This window comes from Pundamilia nyererei, unplaced genomic scaffold (genome assembly GCF_000239375.1).
Source record: "Pundamilia nyererei isolate P.nyererei 1_Seehausen unplaced genomic scaffold, PunNye1.0 scaffold00033, whole genome shotgun sequence".
NCBI classification, from domain to species: Eukaryota; Metazoa; Chordata; class Actinopteri; order Cichliformes; family Cichlidae; genus Pundamilia; species Pundamilia nyererei.
Window position 1 is genome coordinate 4,005,648 of NW_005187434.1, and position 19,335 is coordinate 4,024,982.

The 19,335-nt window shown below is 42.6% G+C and overlaps 1 protein-coding gene across 4 annotated transcripts in view; it reads left to right on the top strand.

Annotated features, from left to right (window-relative positions):
• Positions 1-19,335, top strand: part of ncor2 (nuclear receptor corepressor 2) — a 91,088-nt gene that overhangs the window by 68,409 nt on the left and 3,344 nt on the right. Inside the window, exons 21-43 of one of the 4 annotated variants that reach the window (XM_013909897.1) lie at positions 2,282-2,402; positions 2,975-3,239; positions 4,293-4,457; positions 4,926-5,053; positions 5,181-5,280; positions 5,461-5,571; positions 6,016-6,119; positions 8,701-8,851; positions 8,988-9,137; positions 9,235-9,327; positions 9,864-10,069; positions 10,163-10,499; positions 10,679-10,870; positions 11,021-11,269; positions 11,928-12,062; positions 12,160-12,444; positions 12,536-12,713; positions 12,834-13,216; positions 15,075-15,193; positions 15,402-15,571; positions 15,705-15,839; positions 16,714-16,859; positions 16,962-17,015. In XM_013909897.1, coding sequence (XP_013765351.1) covers positions 2,282-2,402; positions 2,975-3,239; positions 4,293-4,457; positions 4,926-5,053; positions 5,181-5,280; positions 5,461-5,571; positions 6,016-6,119; positions 8,701-8,851; positions 8,988-9,137; positions 9,235-9,327; positions 9,864-10,069; positions 10,163-10,499; positions 10,679-10,870; positions 11,021-11,269; positions 11,928-12,062; positions 12,160-12,444; positions 12,536-12,713; positions 12,834-13,216; positions 15,075-15,193; positions 15,402-15,571; positions 15,705-15,839; positions 16,714-16,859; positions 16,962-17,015 — 3,977 coding nt within the window. The remainder of the gene's footprint in view (positions 1-2,281; positions 2,403-2,974; positions 3,240-4,292; positions 4,458-4,925; positions 5,054-5,180; positions 5,281-5,460; positions 5,572-6,015; positions 6,120-8,700; positions 8,852-8,987; positions 9,138-9,234; positions 9,328-9,863; positions 10,070-10,162; positions 10,500-10,678; positions 10,871-11,020; positions 11,270-11,927; positions 12,063-12,159; positions 12,445-12,535; positions 12,714-12,833; positions 13,217-15,074; positions 15,194-15,401; positions 15,572-15,704; positions 15,840-16,713; positions 16,860-16,961; positions 17,016-19,335) is intronic. The other 3 variants (XM_013909898.1, XM_013909899.1, XM_013909900.1) reach the window with 3 other exon arrangements.

Genomic DNA, 19,335 nt, shown 5'->3' on the forward strand with positions numbered 1-19,335 from the left:
CACGGAAGCCTGTTGGCAGCTGTTCTTTGGGTACTAAGCTAACGGCTCTAGCCGTACCCTATTAGGTAGCAATACTGTATAAAATAAGTAGCACTACTTTTTAGTCGGCGCTACCCAAAGAACAGCAGTATTCTTCCCTGCACATTAGTTTGGTGGCTGTTTAGCCGATTGTCAGGCCCACCAGCATGTCTATGGCTAACAACCTGAGTGAAGTTGGAAATCTGTCTCTCTGCAGCAACAAGAGATACACACCCAGTTTGTGTGGCATGTGTAGACTGCTGAGGCTGCCTTGACCTCCCCCCAAATCTGTATCCATTGTATTCCTTTATGACACAAATTGTGCCACTGCAGGCTCGCTCACCAGGCTAACCTGCAGGGCAGTGTCCCTTTGGTGTGTGAGGCAGCTTTGCCACAGGGAAAAGTGCTAATACCTAAGGACTTCTATGCAGAAGCACACTCTGAGCCAGTAGCTAATTCTTTCCCATCACTGGTGGCAGACTGACAATGTGAGGGCTTTTCTCTATTAGAGCTATCCTGGGAAGCGACGCTAACAATGATGGAGATGAGTCAGCTGATTCAGAACTCCTGTCTTCTAACTATAATTTCCAACTCCCTCACTACCAACTAAACCTCCATCGCTGTCTACCTTATAGCGCAACATACAGGACATGTGCAAGCACACAGCTGCTAAGATCAACATCCCTTCAGAAGAGGGTAAGATAGCTAAACCAGATACCACTATGTGGGAAGAAATATTTGTTACATCCGACAATGTCCTCCAGTTCCAGAAAGTGGGAATATAGGCTACTGGGAAAGCCATGGGGCTAATGGTTCTTGTGGGGCGGGCATGCTGGCTTGGGCTCCCCACCCTAATGACAAAGGAAAAAGGATTTCCTTGACACCTCTGTCATCTGCCAAGGCCTCTTGGTTGCAGCACAGGCAGCGTCTCCCCCAGCATTGCATTTTCAGGATTCCCAAAGTACCAGCCCCTCAGGCTGCAGCTGTTCTCAAGAATAGGGACATTTGAGGTTCTGATGAGGTCATGCAGGAGGCCCATAGTGAGAACCATCAGCACTAATCAGAGGACCAGGCTTATAGCCATAACCCTGAGTTTTACAGGGACATCTTTTCCCTGGTATTTATGTGGTTATTACTTTTACTGCTATTTACCACCCACCTAACACTGTTGCAGATCAACAAAAATGGCTGTACCTTAATGTCCTCCAACAGAAAGCAAAAAACATATCAGAAAACCATCTCGAGAATATAAGAAATACCTCTGGACAGTGAGCCTGTTTCCAAACTCTACAGACAATGATGCTATCAAACATCTGTTGCATATAAAAGTATGAGGCACAGTGGCCTAATACCACAGCAGCACCCAAACACTCCAATATCACCAATGCCATGCAGTCATAAGATACCCACAATGATGCCATGTTCAAGCTCCAAAGGCCTCAGAGCTGTTCTGGCATAATAGGGACCTACACAGTATTAGGCAGATTGAGTGCTGATCAGTGTATCCCTTCCCTGCTTTATTTCCCCTGTTTACATCGTTATACCAGTTTGAGAGCTTTGTTGTAAAAAATCTTCTGGTTTTTGAGTTTTCTTGGGTATCTTACATCTCTGTTCTGACACAGCAGACATAAGAACACAAAGCAGTGAGGGCTTTGAAGTGGTAGTAGTTGCCTAGCTACACTGTACAGCATTGAAGCCATATTTGGCAAGCTGTGTTTGTGTGTTCATGTACCACAGGTTGCACTTTTCTATTAGCCAAGGATTTTATTTGCACATCAGTATGAAAATTTATTTATTTATTTATTTATTTATTTATTTATTTATTGTAAAAATAATAATATTAATAAAACATGTCGTATGTGTCTGTGAATGAGGCCGCTAGAAATTGGTGTCAGAGTGCGTAGGAGAACTGATTAGTCGTGTTTGCACGGTACTTGTTCAGTTTTTTCCATGACAGCAGACTGCATGTACTGGCAGAGCTCAGGGAAATGCTGCCCTCTGCCAAGGCAAACAAAAGGGGGAGGGTTGGGGGGGGCGTGCATGCGTGGTTCTGTGCATCGATTTGTAATTCAGAGTCTGTTGTGTTTTTTGACAGATGTGTAATACATCAATATGAATCTTTACTTTTTTCCCATGGTCTCAGGCTATGTCAGCACACATCCTACTACATTAGTGGGTGGAAAAACTAAACAAGTGATTTTGTATGCTCTTCTTTTCAACCTCTTCTTTACTCCCACTAACTTATTTCTGTCCGTCTGTGTAGAATGATGTCTCCACGGCCAAGCCTACTGAACTACACTCATGATGGGGTCATATCATCCCCACTACAGAAGCCCATGGATCTGAAACAGCTGAAACAGAGAGCAGCTGCTATACCACCTATTGTGAGTTGCTAATTTTAAAGTTGCTAGCTTTAGTTCTTGTTTCAAACAGTTACAGATCTTTTTTATGTATTTATTTATTTTTTATTTAATATGACTCATGCAGAACTACTTTGCTAGAATCCAAGAATACACATATGGACTTGATAATGAGCATTGTTATTGTGTCCCTATAAACCTTTATGTCCCTTTTTAAGTGAAGAGCATCTTGGCTTTCCCAGCCTTTGAAAGTGTCTTCGCCACATAAAACTGATGAACTCACGCACTCACAATCTTTCATAGCAATTGTGAATCCTATCAAAGTCTCTCTGCTTACAAGGCTAACACCATAGTAGGTGAAATTGTTAAGTCATAACTGTATAAGATAAGCCAACCAGATGGAGGATAACGAGAAATGAGATAACGACCATTAGGGAAACTTTAGCTTGTCAAGAAATAAGAGATGCGTCTTAGCTGACATGCTTATCAGATATTTTATGTGGCTAACCATATGTCAGCTCCTGGATAGGAGTGGGCTTGTGTTATATGTGTGGCACATATGTAACTCTGTTATTTTCTTGTCGCCCTGTGTGCAGATGCAAGAAGCCTCGGTGCAGGGGGGTCAGCAGAGTGGGAAGGCATTACTGCCTCCCCACGCTTTGGCACTGTACCAGCAACAGATCACCATGGCTCATGGGGAGTCCTCCCAGGAGGTCAAGCTGCAACAACAGCAGCAGCAGTTTCCAGGCCAGCCAGGCAAACAGCAGCCTTATACCCCACAGGCAGACAGAGACAGGGAGGCTCTGCACAGCAACAGCCCACGTGTTCGCCCGCGCAGCCCCTCTGCCGGCGAAAAGGATGGTATGCACACCTCCATCACAACAGAAACTTCTCTTATTGCCTAGAAACTATATTTACCTGCTGAAGTTGCAAACACAAGTTCTTCACAGTTTTAGGTTTTCAGCTTGGATCCTTTTTATCACTGTTCTGTATGACCTTAGTGTCACTCCACTGCAGGGTGTACAGCTTGGTGTTTTATGAAAACAAGATTAGAGGATTAATGAAATTATTTTTTTTAAATGAGGTTAATGAAAATGCAGTACAACATGCTGTTCTAGTTGCATTTGATCTAGTTTTACTTTGTTGGTCCTTGCTACATCCTGTAACCTTGAGTCTGTGTACTCTAGTGTTTAGGGCATTGAAGTGTTTCTGGGACACTCAGGGAGAGGGAACTGATAAATGATCTGGTATTGCTATTGACCCAAAAGGGAATACAGTCTGGTTCAGTGCAGTTACTGTAAGCTTGTTGAATGGACTTTTAAAGGTCCACACAAAGAGAGGTCTTTTATAACCAGCATGTGCACGGCAGCTGTGAACTCCAAAGTCCTTTTTCATTCATTTATGCTAACATAAGGACAGATATAAACATGTATTCCAGCTGATATCTATTGATATTTTTCAGCATTTAATCACCGTGTGGGGGAAGTAATAGTTACAAGTAAGCGCTTGTGGGGATTTAAAAAATTGAGGATTTGATGATTGTAAAAATGCTGTGAGGATTTAATGATCTGTGGTGTGCTTATGTCCATTCAGAGCAATGAGAAGCAGTTGCTGCTCCTCCTGCAGGGATTAAGTAGGTTCATCCATTGCCTTTTAACTTCTCCTCAGCTGGATTTCACTTTAAATATTAGCACTGGGATGGTGTGATTGTATTAAGTAAGGGTACTAATTCAGTGGCGTGTCACTTTGTCTGGGAGGTAGCATGAGATATTCTTTGTAATTCTTATGATGACATTGATGAAGGTGTGGACAGTAGTGTGTTGGTAATGGCCAAAGGACAACTTCTTGGATTAGTGGATAACCATTTGTGTGTTGTTACCTGGTCCTGACTCTCCTTGTGTGTCACTGTTGCAGAAAAGCCCCCAGCATTCTCTCCACACAGTGAAGCTAAGAAGCAGGCGCTCGGCCCTGATGACCCGAGGACCTCTAACTTGGGGCGCTCAGTTCTATCCCCTTACCCTGTGTCCCCACGAGACATGTCCAAGAGCACTCATGACCAGCACCTGATCCACTTCAACTGTGAGCATTCTCTTTACATCAGCGGTCGCCAATCCCCGGGCCTCGGACCGGTACTGGTCCGTGAATCGTTTGGTACTGGGCCGCGAGAGTTGAGGCTCAGGTCTGAAATGTATGGTTTTCAGGGTTTTTATCGGTTTTCAGCATTATTTTGTTATTGTTTTTATCGTTAACTCAGTTTTCCTGGGTCTTTTCACGTGTGTTATGAATAAATCTTCTTTTTGTCGGTACCGGTACTAAGTTTTTTTGTTGTATTTATCCGCGACACCTTAAAGGCCGGTCCGTGAAAATATTGTCGGGCATAAACCGGTCCGTGGCGCAAAAAAGGTCGGGGACCGCTGCTTTACATAATCTTTTATCTGTACTGTGAGAACATTTAGCAAATCCATGTCTACTTAACTTGCTTTTTTAAGCCTTTGTCTAAAGATCACTTGCTCAAATCTCATTCTCACAATCTCATCCATCTGCCAGCGTTCCAGCCATCAGGCCACCCCTCACTGCCACAGGACAGCGGAAGGCTAGCAGCAGTGAGACCGCTCACAATGCCAGAGCCTCCACCTCTCATTTCCTCCTCCAAGCCAGGAGGCTCTATCACACAGGTACAGCACCACACCAATAACATTAAGTAGACATAGTTTGAGAGTAGAAATCATGTAATTGTTTTGATCAGTGATCCTACATATTGTTCTTATGACCATGTACATTATTTTTAAATTAAATAAACAGGGCACACCAGTACAGCTGCACAGCCCAGCTCATGGGTTGGACCATGGGAAGATGCCCTCCGCACCGATGGGGGTGCCTTGGATGGATCAGAGGAAAGGGGGTGAGTAAATCTGGCTGAGGGGATTGATACTCTCTCATTATTGTGCCCTGCCCCTCTCAGCAAGGTCTGTCTTCAAAATGAGATTTTACTTTCAATGAGACTTTTACCTGGATAAATAAAGGATAATAAAATTGTCCCTATTCATTTTGTTCTCTTTTCTCTCTGTAATCTAATATATAGCAGGTGGTTTTCCAATAGTAAAGCAGGAACAGCTGTCCCCTCACAGCTCGTCCTCCCAAGCTGATAACCTGTCAGCCCAAGGGCCATCTCATGATAGTGCTGCTGGACGTGGTGGGTGCTCTGTCTTTTCCCACTGTTTTACTGCCATACTGATTACAAGCAATAAGACACAGATTCTGAACGAAGTCAAATCATGACTTGCTTTTTATTCCAACACACCAAATTGGAGTGACTTTTCTAAATGTACTAAATGTAACCTAGGCTAGACTTTCAATCTCTCTCTGTCTGGTCATTCATCTATCTGTTTATTATAAATTCAGTGGGTAGTTGAGTTCACTGATGTTGGGAAAATGTGAAGATTGAGAGAAACTGCCCAAATCTGTATGTGCAGAAGTGATTGTACTCGGTGATGCTTCAACTTTTTCTTTTCGGGTGGTCTTGCAAAACAGTTTCAAATATTTATTTCCAGTTAAATGCATTCCTCTTTTTTACTCTTAATGTGACTTTACATGTTGGATTATAGTGACAGCTGTCTCTCTCTTACTGTCCTTAAAGCGTCTATTTCAGCTGTTCAGGGGGGTAGTATCACTAAAGGCATCCCAGGGACCAGACTGCATCCTGATTCCCCAATTCCCTATCGAGGCGGCTCCATTACTCAGGTGAGTGCTGACCGCTGAAGTAGTCCTTGTAATATAGCTGCTATACTGGAGTTAAAAATGCTCCAGTATAAAGTTCAAAATTGGTACAAAAGTGGAGAGACAAACTCTATTCAGAAAATAACAACAGGCTTATTTGTATTTTCCAAAGAATTTTACTCATGTAAAGGTTCTTGTTGTTTCCACTGAAAATACTCATAGGCTGTTGGTTTGATGATGTAACCTACAGATAATCCCTGACCACTGTTACAACTCTCGTTGCAACAGTCTCCCATATGTACAGTTTGTTGGGTGGGGCAATCCTCGTGTTTGTTAATAATATTCTGCTGACTCTGTTCTAGTTTGAGTTGTGCATTACAACACAACTGGAAAACGGTTCTCTTCCCCTTTTCGAGGAACCGCCGAGCAACCTTTCAAATTCACTGAACACGCTTATAAATAATTCCCCAGTATGCAGGTTTAGAAGTGACCTGCTTTTGTTTGACATCATAACTAGCACGTACGGCTAGGATCTAAATCAAATCAGTTTCTTAAGTCAAGCTTAAAAGTTCTTTTTTTTTTTCCCATGTGAAGATATAAGGAGAGTGCTTTTCAAGCGGCGCTACTCCCGTGTAGTCCTCCAAAATCTCAATTGTACATTGCTCGACATAGATGACACTGTGCATTGGTTGAATGCCGATTTGTTAATAAACAGGCTGGGAAAGGGAAAGGAGTGACAGCAGAGATCTCGAGAAAATCCAAGATAGGAAAAAAAAATACAACATGAAAAGCAAAGACTGCTTCTGCAGGAGTCTTTGTATGTTAAAACTTTGCTCTTCTTTCTGACTGATGGGCCAACAACAGCCCACGGTCTTGTTATATCACACATTTTTGACACTGCCTCCACCTAGCAAGGTGCATGCTGGCTCCAACTCAATTCCAACCACATGATTGATGTCATTGACCCTTTCGTGTTATATCTCAAAACATGAATTGGCTTTTATTGACTTTAACCTCCTAGGATCTGGTGTCCACATATGTGGCCATCACATTTTGGGTTATTTAGACCAAAATACTGAATTTTGCTCTACAAGGCCTGATTATCCACTTATGAGGACCTTATACTGCTACTGTTCTATCAAGATTTTAAACGAATATGCTCATGTGGCTCTCCTTTTTCTTAAAAACAAAAATAAGGCAAAAAAAAATAAATCTGGTAATTCTTTGTTTTTACATTCATCGGGCCCCAATATGTCCAAATATCAATGGAAAAATTAAAAAAGCATGTAGTGGAAGAGTTCGGGTCTTAGGAGGTTAATATTGACCATGTCTCATATTTCTGTAGGGGAGAATTTTTTTGCAATAATTATCTTTATTGTTTTATTGCCCAGCCCTAGCTCACCATTTCCCCTTGTAATACTGAACTGAAACTAACACTGTTAAATTAAGTCAAGGTTCATAGTGACAGCAGCATGTACAGCTCATACACTGATGGGCCACGCATTGTTAGCAGTACTTCATTGGTTCATTTTGATGCCATCACTGGTTTCTGCTCATAAAGTTGAAGGCTTTATGTCTTTATACCTGCCACAGTCAATTTTAGCAGCCTTCATGCGTCTGAGCTTTGTCCTTTTGATGGAAACGAGAGCAGCAGAGCTGGTTAGAGGTCATAAGGCTGGTGGATTTCCGTGGTGCTGTGACATAACTGCAGCTCTGGGTGGCCCCGTCACCTTAGCAACAGGTACACAATGTACCGCATCTGTTCCCTCTTTACTTTATCTATTTACTCTAGGCGCGGGCAAAACCAGTCATTGATATGCCCACTGTAATATCATATCCAGCTGCCATACTGGCTTCTATCTGCTGTTGTGGATTAGTAAAAGGAGAGATAGCTGAAAGTGTAACATCTCCATTGTTAGAGGGATACCTTTTTAGTGTGCAGGCTACTGTTCAGTGCACGAATCCATATAGCATTGATGCCTCTTCTTAAAGGGTAGGTGCGGGTAACTTAAGTCAGCGCCATCTGATCCTATAGTAAGAAACCATGCTAGTCTGGCCTCGTCCTTCCTCAGTGTCTTCTTGGAAAAGCTGCAAGCAACACAGTAACAATGTTCCCTAAGCTACTACTTTTCATGTCCACTTTAGTGACGTGACTCAAGTTGTGTGAGTGGGTTCACTTGATGATTCCTCTGAAATGTTTAACCTCAAGCTGTACTTATTTTTAACTTGGTGTTTTCCTTCTTTGACATAGTTGAGTCTGATTAGACTCAAGAACAGTCAGCTTAAATTTCCATAGATGTTTGTTCACTTGTTTTTCTTGTTGTTTTTAATTAGTGGAGTAATTGTAAATAACAGTTTAACACTCGTGATATAAAGTTTGTCATTTCCGTAACATTTTTTGTTATGACGTTGGCACTGTTTAGTTTTACCGAAATGAGGATTGTTAACCAAGTCTGCTTGTAGTCAAGGTTGTCTGCTGTCAGGCTTCACTGTCATTTGTATATCAAAATCCTAATCAGACTTCTTTTTTTTTTTTTGGATTCTCTGTTAGAACACACTGATGGTACAAAGTACAGGTCTCATTTCTTCTTTTTGTTTTCCACAGGGGACGCCGGCTGATTCGCTGTATAAGGGAACCATAGCGCGACTAATGACTGAGGACAGTGCCAGCCGAGTTGAGAGGGAGCGCGATGAGGCCCTGTCTAAAGGACATGTGCTCTATGAGGGCATTAGTGGGCACATTCTTACATATGATCGTAAGTAGCACTTGGCCGTATTGTCCTACTTTTTGCTGTGTTGCTTTTAGTTAATCTTAGAAATAATATTGATTCAAATTGCACATACCTTAAGAAATACTGTCAGTATATTTACTGAGATCTTTGTCATTTATAGGCTCAGCATCCCAGACTCCTAAAGATGAGGGCCGAGGTGGAGGGCAGTCTGGGGAAATCCTGGGCCTCAAGCGTCCTTATGATGTAATGGAAGGAGGCATCTCGAGGGGACTGCCTATGAGGGAATCGTTGTCTGCTGCCAACTGTGAAGGTAACAGATGACATATAGAGGTTTGACTTTGATTGTTTATGAAATAACTCACATAGTCTTACACCTTACCATTCCCTCCTTGGTCCCTCCACCTCAGGACTGATTGGACGAGCCATGCCTCATGATAGTGACAGTCCCCACCATGCCTCTTACAAGGACTCTCATCACATCCGTGGTTCCATCTCACAAGGTAGCAAGCGGTTTACTTCCAACGAGATTTTATTTTGAATTCTCATTTCATCCTGGTGAAGTACTTAAAAAAATGTCCTCAAGCAGAACATACATTAAAGGAGAATGTTAATGTAGCCTGTGTTTTTGGCGACCCCAGAAAAGACTGATGCTGCTTTACCAGTCACCATTGGTTTTGTGATGGTGCATGGTTAAAGGCGTAACAGGTTATTGATTGATGTAGTCCGTGTTCTCATTTCATCTGACTCCACTCCCAGAGCTCCCTCCAGTGAACTGAAAGCCACATTTTTCTGTTGTTTCTTCCTTTACAAAGAAATGGATAGTGCTAGCTGACCTGAAGTTATTTGCCTAAAGAGCAGCAAATTAAGCAGATCTCGAACCCCAGATTATTCAGCTAAGCTTATAAAACCTTTGTGTCTGTCGCTCATGTTTCTTTATCCTTTGGCTCACGTATGGCTAAATTATGAAAAGAAATGAGAACACTAGGCTTCCTGCTCTTGTTTGAAGATCAATAATAGTCATATATTAAAATTTCAGGTATACCTCGTCATCTAGATCAGGATAACTACATGAGGAGGGAACCTAAACAGATGAAAAGAGAGAGCCCCCCACCTCGTGGGCCTGGCTCTTTGTCTGATTCTATGAAAGGCCGAGAGACCATAGTGAAGGAGGCTGGGCGCTCTATCCACCTCATTCCCAGGGAAGAGCTCCGACAGCCTGGAAAGGAGGGCATCATTGTACAGGTACACACTAAAGATAATGCTAATGACACATGTAGAGACAATCAAACACTTCATGCTTGCTAACTGAGTTAATTCCCATTGTGGTCTCTGAAGGGATCGTCCATGAAGCAGGAGGTGGCTAGTTCAGGGAAACGTCATGATGTCCGCTCCATCATGGGCAGTCCCTACCACGGTACACAGTCACACCTGGAGATGCGTACTGAGAGAAGCCGATATGAAGACGCACCTAAAGGGCGCCCCAGTGCAGTGGTCAGTACAGCTAGTCCCATATCGCGCTCTTCTCCACTGACGCTGGGGTCAGAGCAGGGTGGCAAAGCCCATCACAGCCCAGTGAGCTACGATGATAAAGGAGCCTTAAGGACACCTTACCCTGGATCCTCACATCGTAGCTCCCCACTGTCCAGGGAGGCAGGTCAAAGGCAGCATGAGGGTAAGTATATCACATGCTAAAATGATTGAGAGTTTGTAATTTAAACGAAAAAAGAATCAAGAAGTATATGAAAATGCATAAATCGTGTATATGTGTGACAGGCATGTAAAAGAGTTGTTCTGTACTAAAAATTATTCTGTTTCCTATTAATTTTTTTTGTTTTTTATTTCCCCCACCAGTTTCCAGTAAGAATCTGACTCAGGAGCGTAAAGCCACACCAACCCCCAGAGAGATGACTACCACCAAATCACCACTTTCCACTCTTCCAGATCAGCAGACCCTGTTTCAGAGTCTGCCACATGAAATGTACCGTCACATTTCCTTGGCTTTTGATCCTGCTGCAATGGGTCGTAGTATCCCAATCGACTCAGGTACTGTGTCCATTATAGTGTGTACATGTTGCCCCCATCCTCATTAGAGAACAGTTTAATCATCTGCAAGGCATTTGTGTGATAATGTGATGAGAGTTTTACTCCAAGTTGAGTGACTTCCTGATAGATCATCTTCTTGTTTATACACAGCAGCATACTACTTGCATAGGCCCCTTGCTTCCGGCGCTCCATACTCTCCCCACTACCCCTACATCATCCGTGGCTTTCCTGACACCGCCGCCCTGGAGAACCGGCAGACGCTGCTCAACGACTATATCACTTCTCAGCAGATGCATCAGTGGCCCGCAGCTGCTGCCATGGCTGCACAGCGCTCATCTGACATCATGAGGGGCATTCCATCACGTGACCAGGCTGTCCCCCTGCCCTACCCTCCTCGGGGTAAGGGCAGTCACTAACTGAAAGTGCAGTCAAGTGTGCTGCACCTGCACTACAAATACAAATAGGAGTATGAAACAACAGCAGGGTGGTTGTTATTAATAGAAGCACCTGCAAGCCAAAATTTAATGTTAGTGCTGTTCATGCTCTGAGTTATTTAAATCAATTTGGTGGACAGTTTATTTATAGTCAGCTGATGTACAGTAATAAAGCAGCATTTGATTTTGTCATCACACTCTGTGGGAGAGTCTTATTGTCCTTTATTATGGCATTTTCCACGATTTTCCTACAAAAACAAATAAATATAATAGAAAAAAACTGAACTGCATTAGTGGTTGCTGAAAATTTGTCATGTAGGATGATTGAGGGAGCTGCCAGTCAGACTATTTTCCAATATAACGCATTGAAGGAACACATCTTGACTCATTTATTACTTTGTCTTAGAACACTAGAGCAGAATCTATTAAGGGTTTATGTTTTAGTAATTTGCTTCTGCTTTCCCATTTATCTGTCAGAAATATAGAATTTCACATAGTCAGTCCATCATTTCAGATTTAATAAATATAAATATCACATTCCCTCATAAAACATTTGCATGACTGTTGACAGCCTCTCATTATTTTTATGCCCTGTAATCAGCTGACCCTTCTCTGTCCTCTAGGGATCATCGATCTTTCTCAGGTATCACACATACTGGTCCCTCCCTCTCCAGGGACAGTGGATCGCATCCCTTACATCCCTGGGACGAGCACCGGCTTCCCTGGCAGACCTTACACCACCTCTCCCATCTCACCCGGTACAGTTCATTTCACTCAAGCAGACTCACACAATAAATATGTTGCACTCTTTTTATTTCTAAAGTTCTCTTTCTCTCCCTTTTTTTGCATGTGCAGTTGGCTCCTCACACATGAGCAAAATGCAAGGCACGGCCTCATCTTTAGAGCGTGAAAGAGACCGTGAACGTGACAGGGAGCGGGAGCGTGAAAGTGAGAGGGAGCGGGAACGGGAAAAGGAGAGGGAGCGCGAACGGGACCGTCAGAGAGATCGGGAAAAGGAAAGGGAGCGCGAGAGGGACCGCGAAAGGCAAAGGGACCGGGAGAGAGAGAGGGATCGAGAGCGTGAGAGAGACAAGGGCGGCTCTATTGGAAATGTGGAGCATGCCCCCATCTGGCGACCAGGTGTGGAGAATATGGTGTTCTTCATTTTTATTTAAGTTACGAATCTAGTTTGGAATTTGCAAAGTTATACGAGTCTGTTTCTGCTACTTAGGTACAGAGCACAGCTTGTCAAGCAGCAGCAGCGTAAGACCTGCGTCCCAGCCACACAGCCACCAGCACTCCCCAGTGTCGCCTCGTACCCAGGAAAACGTCCAGCAGAGGCCAAGTGTCCTGCACACTGGGGGGAAAAGTCTTTCTGTCAACGAACACTCCGGCTCATCTGTGTTACGGTAAACTGAACTTTAACACAGAAAATTTGAATAAACAGATAAAAAGTTGTATGCGCTTTTTGTTTGTTTGTTTGTTTTTATAAATACAATTCGCTTTTTTAAATGTGTTTGCTTTGTTAGGTCCATGCCCTCAGGGTCATCCCACTACCAAGCTTACCCTAGCCATCTCCAAAGGACAGGTGTGCTTTCTGAGGCCTACCCAACTGCCATGGATTTAAATGCACCCAAAGAGCAGAGTCGCGATGCAGGCAAAAACAGGGGAGGTCTACCCAAACATTTTCAGGACCAGCATGGCCCATCCAGTAAATCTGACCCCAAGCTGTCCAGCCCCAGCCCAGGTGGACTATACCCCGGGTCTTATACCTCTGCTTCAGGCCGTCCCCAGCACCTACTGCCTCTGCAGTCAGACAACCCTCCTGGCCGTGGAGAAAGCGGTACACCTAGTAGGGAAAAGACTCAAAACAAACAGATGTCCATTCAGGAACAAGAGCTCCGATCACTCGGTAAGACCACCATGACTGCGGCCAACTTCATAAACGCAATTATTATGCGTCAAATTTCTTGTGAAACGGGGATGCCAGAGATGGGCTCGCTTGTTGCCAGCAGCGCCACTAATGGTAAGACGCTCTGGATCCCAGGGGTCCCCCCTCATCACCCAGACCCACTCCCCCGTCAGTCTGTGGCCTATTGCACGCTGTGGTGGTTGGCATTATCAGATCAGCAGAATTCATTTACATTTTTGTTTCAATGCTGTAGTTTTTTTTTGCCTTTTTTCCCAGTTTCTCCCTTTTATAGACTTAAAGTCCACCAAGGGTGCCCTCTGGAAAGCCTTACTTCTAGCTTTCCCAAATTGGACAATACTTGATTAGATTAAATTTTTAAAAGAATTTGGCGAGCTTGAATGAGTTTTGATAGTGTTTTTGTGAAAACTTGATTTTTCCAAGAAGATCCTAGGTGTCCTTTAAGGTAGCTAAAGCTGGTGGGACATTTAGGTTGAGCATCCTTTGCTGCTTATGTTCATTTTATTTCCTAAGAGGATGTGACTTGAATTTAACATGTGGCACCCTCCTCCCTGTCATTCGGCTGCTTACATTAAGAAAATATTTCACCACAGACAGTTAGATCATCAGAGTAGTATTTTTATACCCTCTGTTCAGTAAGACTGCTGTAATTCAAACATATGTAACTCAGATGAAAAAGAACATTGAAATAGAAAATTGGTCTGATAGTTTCATTAAACAGGAAAAGCATTACCATCCACCAAACTCACTCCCTGGGGTCCCAGAGTGCACCAGTGTTGCAGAGAAGGCAGGTGGGAAGGGGAAGTAACACGGCAAAGACTGGAGACACTTTCAGCGAATCAGGGGGAGGGGGTACTACAGCTTCTGGCCTTCCAAATCTGTGCATGTTCCTGTTTTACTGCTCACTGTAATCTATGCTGATTTATTTAGGTTTTCTTTTTTTTGGATGTTGCGAGCTAATGTACTCGAGAAGCATGCTTGTCAAAGCTGATGAGATGGTTGAGCTAGATGACAACACCAGGATGATGTTGTTCACAAAACAGTAGATGGATCCACAGAGAGAAATACAGGTGCTTATAAAGCTGCTGCTGAAATGAACCCAGAGTCTCTCATGTGTTTTCTAGCTAACAACAAAAGGCAGAGCTTGCTGTCCCCACAGGATCACTCATTCCCTCTCTGGGATTCACAGAGTCAATCCTGGTCCCCTCTTTCAACTTACATCATCCTCTGAAATGAATAATGTCGTGTAAGAGTTGTGTAAGAAAAACACGTAGCGAGATATGACACACAAGGGACACAAAGTCTTGAAATCCATGTGCTGTAGTGCTCTCGAGAGCTTACAGGGAGAATGTTTTAGACCCTCGACTGAATGGAGTTTCTGGAGTTAGGTTTTGTACTCTAGTATGATAGTAATAGCCTATTTCTATTCATAACATGCAGTACACACTTTTTAAGTCCCTCAAGTGATATAAAGGAGGATGTAAAAGTGTCTTTTTGAACTTCTTCATTTCAGTTACTGATGCAAAACCTGTCAATTTTAGCACCATTTCTGGTCAAAGATGAGTTTGCCAAGGCTGTATGCAAAGTGTGCACTGAAAATATCTTGAGACCTCTTCACACTTACTCATATTTAGATATATTTTCTTTTTCTTCTTCTTCTTTTATTTTTTCCAAAGCTTGCACTTTGAGCCTACAAAAGTCTGGATGAGTGTAGAGACATCTCAGGAAAAAAAATGCTTGTTTTCTTTAGGACATTCCAAAGGTTTGGAATTATGTCACCTTAACCTGAAAATCCAAACTAATTTTTAAAGTGTGTGTGTTTTCTGGATTTGACTCTTAGCTATGACACACGGTCTTTACCGTTCTCCATCTGAAGAGAGACTGTCTCCAGGCCAGCAGCCCCAGTCCTCTTGTGTCAAAGGCAGCCAAAGGGTGGTCACTCTGGCACAGCACATCAGCGTAAGCCCTCTCAACTACTGCATAAAATAATCTAATAATTAGAAGTGCTTTATAAAAGAAGTTGGCGTTTGTATTAAAGCAAATGCATGCATGTCGAATGTGTTTAGCTTTCTTTAGAGTAAAATAAAATTACACACGGGTCTCCTGATAGAGTTTATCTCAGACAGTGTTGTGTAATGTCTGATGTTGATAATCTTCACCCAAACAGGAGGTGATAACTAAAGACTACAGGCAGAGCCAGCAGCAAAGCTACCACGGTTCTCCTGTCCTGGACTTGACCCGTCCACCCAGTGCCTCCCAGCCCCCTCCCACTTCACAGGAGTCTGCTCAGGGGACCCGCTATGCCGAGGGACCTGGTGGAGAACGCAACAGAGACCGGTAGGAATCTCTGTTGGGTACAATTAGTGCATCTAACCTTTTGTCTTATCTTAAATAAGTGATAAAAAGATTTTTATGTCATAGAATATATGTAATGGATAATCAAAGTTATGATATTCATGCTGTTTTCCAGATCTCCACCTCAGCCTAAAACATCACCTGTCAGTGTTTCTATTGACGGCATCGAACCGGTGTCTCCTGCTGGAGCCAACTCTGAACCTGAAGTCCAGAGAGGAGCCTCCTACCCCAGCGAGCAGGGAGAGCAAGGGTAAGTTTGGATTTGGGTTGGAGCAGCAGCATGAAAATCAAGAGTCCGCTCCAAAAAGTCCATTATGAGCACAGTTTATTTACATTTAGCACCACTAATTAGATTATTTCACTGAGCAAATTCTGTAACACAATGTCAAAATTTAGGTCCTGGTCATGAAATAGTAGCCCACTGTTTTATGCTTGCATATATACTGTACCTGTCATATGTGTATGTGTAGTTTAGTCATGTTTAAAGGACAGTGACAGACTCTGACATTGGATTGTGGTTTCTGGAGTTTCTGCTCCAGATAACAGAGTTGCTTCTGGGTTAATAAACCTACTTTTTATTTTCTTCAGTCAGAGAAATAGGAAACTTTAATGATTGCGTATCTGTTTGGCAGCCTTGTTGCACTGAAAAAGTTTTTACAACCGAAGTGGGTGGCATGATTGTCACGTAATCCTCTGGGCCATAAATTGTGATTGCCAGGTTTCAGCATTTATTAACAACTGATTGTGCTGTGTTTCATCTCTGAGGTAGGAGAAAGGAGGAGCTTTAACATCAATAAAGAGCATCTGCTCCTTGATAAGGTGGTATGACCTGATGCCTTGAATGTAGCACCTTAACTGTTTAGGAAATTCTCAGTATAGAAGGCAGGTACCACAGCTGAGTACAAAAAATGTGGGCTTGTCGTCACAGCAGTGCACACCAGTAGATAGTTGGATAAATGAGTGTTTTTTTTGTTGTTGTTGTTGTTGTTTTGGAAGTTTTGTGCAATTTTAAAATGATGAAGCCCTTATATTTACATGTGTGCTTATTAAATTGTCTTGTCACAGGAGTCGGGTTAGTTTGTGTCTGTGTGCATGTTGACATCATAGTACTTTCTCTTCTACAGGATGGGTTCCCACTCTCCTCCAAATGCCTCCCAGCCTCCTGCCTTCTTCAGCAAACTGACTGAGAGCAACTCGGCTATTGTGAAATCAAAAAAACAGGAAATCATCAAGAAGATGATTTCAGTAGTGGGAAGTGAAACTGATTTCAGTAAGTCTGACATCAGGACTGGTCTTACCGAGTGCTCAGTAGTAAACAATGTTATTCTAATTTAAATGGAGCGTAAATAAGAAACCCTGTTTACACTTTCAGATGCTGGTCAGCCTGGAACAGAAATCTTCAATATGCCAGCATCTACAACTGCAGGTAATCATTTAAGCCACATTGCTATTAATAAACAGCAGAACAATGAGCGAACGTTTAGGCCGAGATACCCGTGCCTTCTTGATAATAATGGATCGGCAGCTTTACCTAAGAATTGCATATCTGGCATCATCTACAAACAAAAATAACTTTGCATTTTCATAAAGTCAAACATTCAAAATGCAACTTGCGCTTGATCTTCCTTTGTGTGGTTAATACAGGGTCTGCAAGAGGCAGATGCTACATGAGTGTGAAGTAAAATAAATGTAGAAAGAAATCAGTCATGTTGATATTGTTGACCAAGTGCAGAAATTTCATTTTAGCTCTGTTTTGTTTGAAAAACCGGTCTTTGTACTTACACAACTACACCACATTTGATTTAGGTTTAAGAAGATTGATGTCCACCACCTTGGCAGACTTTAATCTGTCATGGATCACAGCTATCAGCTGCTCACTGGGGAACAGTGCTAGCTGCATGTTTTCAAGTTCTGCTCAAGTGTGCTGCAGGTGCAGTGTAGGCTTGACTTGGTCTCCTACTTGTTAGATATGAGAAAATGTATGAGAGCATCTATACATGTTACCTTTACAGTTTAAATTCCTCCTACAGTCTCACCATCGGTGAGGAAGCGTTAGCTAACAATCCATTTCTGTGTGCAGACACAAAGCTCTGATTTGAATGCTAGCTTTGGCTAATTACCAACCACAGTACTTAAGACTGTATCAGCAAACTGTGCTCTTGGAGACTTGTACTGTTACGCAAAGTCAGTTTTGTGTACTTTGGCACATCACAACCGTGCAAGAGGCAGCCACGAAAGTTTGAAGACGTGCAGTTTAATGCACCGCTAGAATCAGTCAAAGATGGGTGTGGTTGGAATGGGCACATGTCTGAGAGCATTGTGGGTGGTGGTGGGCTCCATATCTCTGTGAGACTATCATCTTCTGCAGTTTTATGCTAGCCTGTGAATTCCTCTGTTGCTTAACTTGAATTTAAACACATAGTTTTCATATAACTGGGCTGACAATTATGACTCTGTTTACTGTTTCTGAAAGTGTTTAACAAAACAAACAAAAAAAAATCCTGAGGTTTTTTTTTGTTTGCTTGTTTTTGCCATAGCTGCAGTTTGCAACTGAAACAGTAGTGGGCTGAATGAATATGTATTTGCCGTAGTTTCCCTTTCAGAGCACAATATTTAGGAAGGAGATGATTTAAACTAACCACAGAAAACACTTTACTGCATCAATCTTTAACGCCAGGGGAGGAAAGCATGTCTTAGTTTGTGCCTGACATAGCTGTGATATATGACACTAGGAGTGCTAATTTATTTGGAATGCAAGTGGGAGATGTTGGCAGTATTGTAGGCACAGGTGGATTGTTCAAGAGTGTGTTGCCTTTGCTTTGGCTCGGTCCTGCAGAACGTTTAGACCTGATCCTCACACATTTCTGCTGTGTAAAAAGGCTGGTATCTTAATGTAACTGAGCCAAGCTTGAAGTGAGCTGTTAGGAGGAAAACATTACCTGATACAAGAAGTATACATGACAGAGATGTATTACAGGCAGCAAAGGTACTTTTAGCAGTAACAGAGTTCAGGTTTTGTCATATTTCTACAGAATTCAGTGCATAAAGAAAACCTTTAGTCAGCACACCTTCATGTATATATACTCCTCTCTAGTAATCAGTCATAGGATATTCAGATTTTGCTGAACTCCAAACATTACCTGTCAGGTTGTGACAGAAGAGCACGCTTTTATATCAGGGCAAATATTTCTTCGGCTGTCGATCTCTGATCTAAATTGCCGTGCTGTTACTGAAGAGGAACACATGCTTGAAATCTGCGCTTATACTCTGTGTGCATTCCTCGCTCTCTCAGCCAGTCTTCTAGATTTTGCAAATCTATTACGAATTTAAAAGGATGCTTTGATTCTGGAGTAATTTTTTGCACTAATTTTGTCCCCTAAGTCAGTTTGGTTCCAAACAGTGCATCTCCTGCCATTTCCTAAATACATTTTTAAGGGGTTTTTTTTTGTCTTTTAATCTTGAAGATAAAGAACAAGTTTTAGTAAGTCCATTAGAAATCTAAAACCAGGACAGAGTTGGAAATTGGCTTTAGTAAACACTGAGTGGAGTTTTCTGGTTTCTCCACAGTCCTCTGCGCTCTAATACAGGTGCTAACAAGTGTGAACTGAAGCTGCTCAGTGGGTTTAAATTTAACAGGTGTTTTGCATAGTGGCCTACACCAAGGCTTTGATTGCTCTTTCAGTAACGAAGGTTCTTGTTGCCAGAACATTTATTTTTAACTTAACCTGGTTTCACTGCCTCTGCTG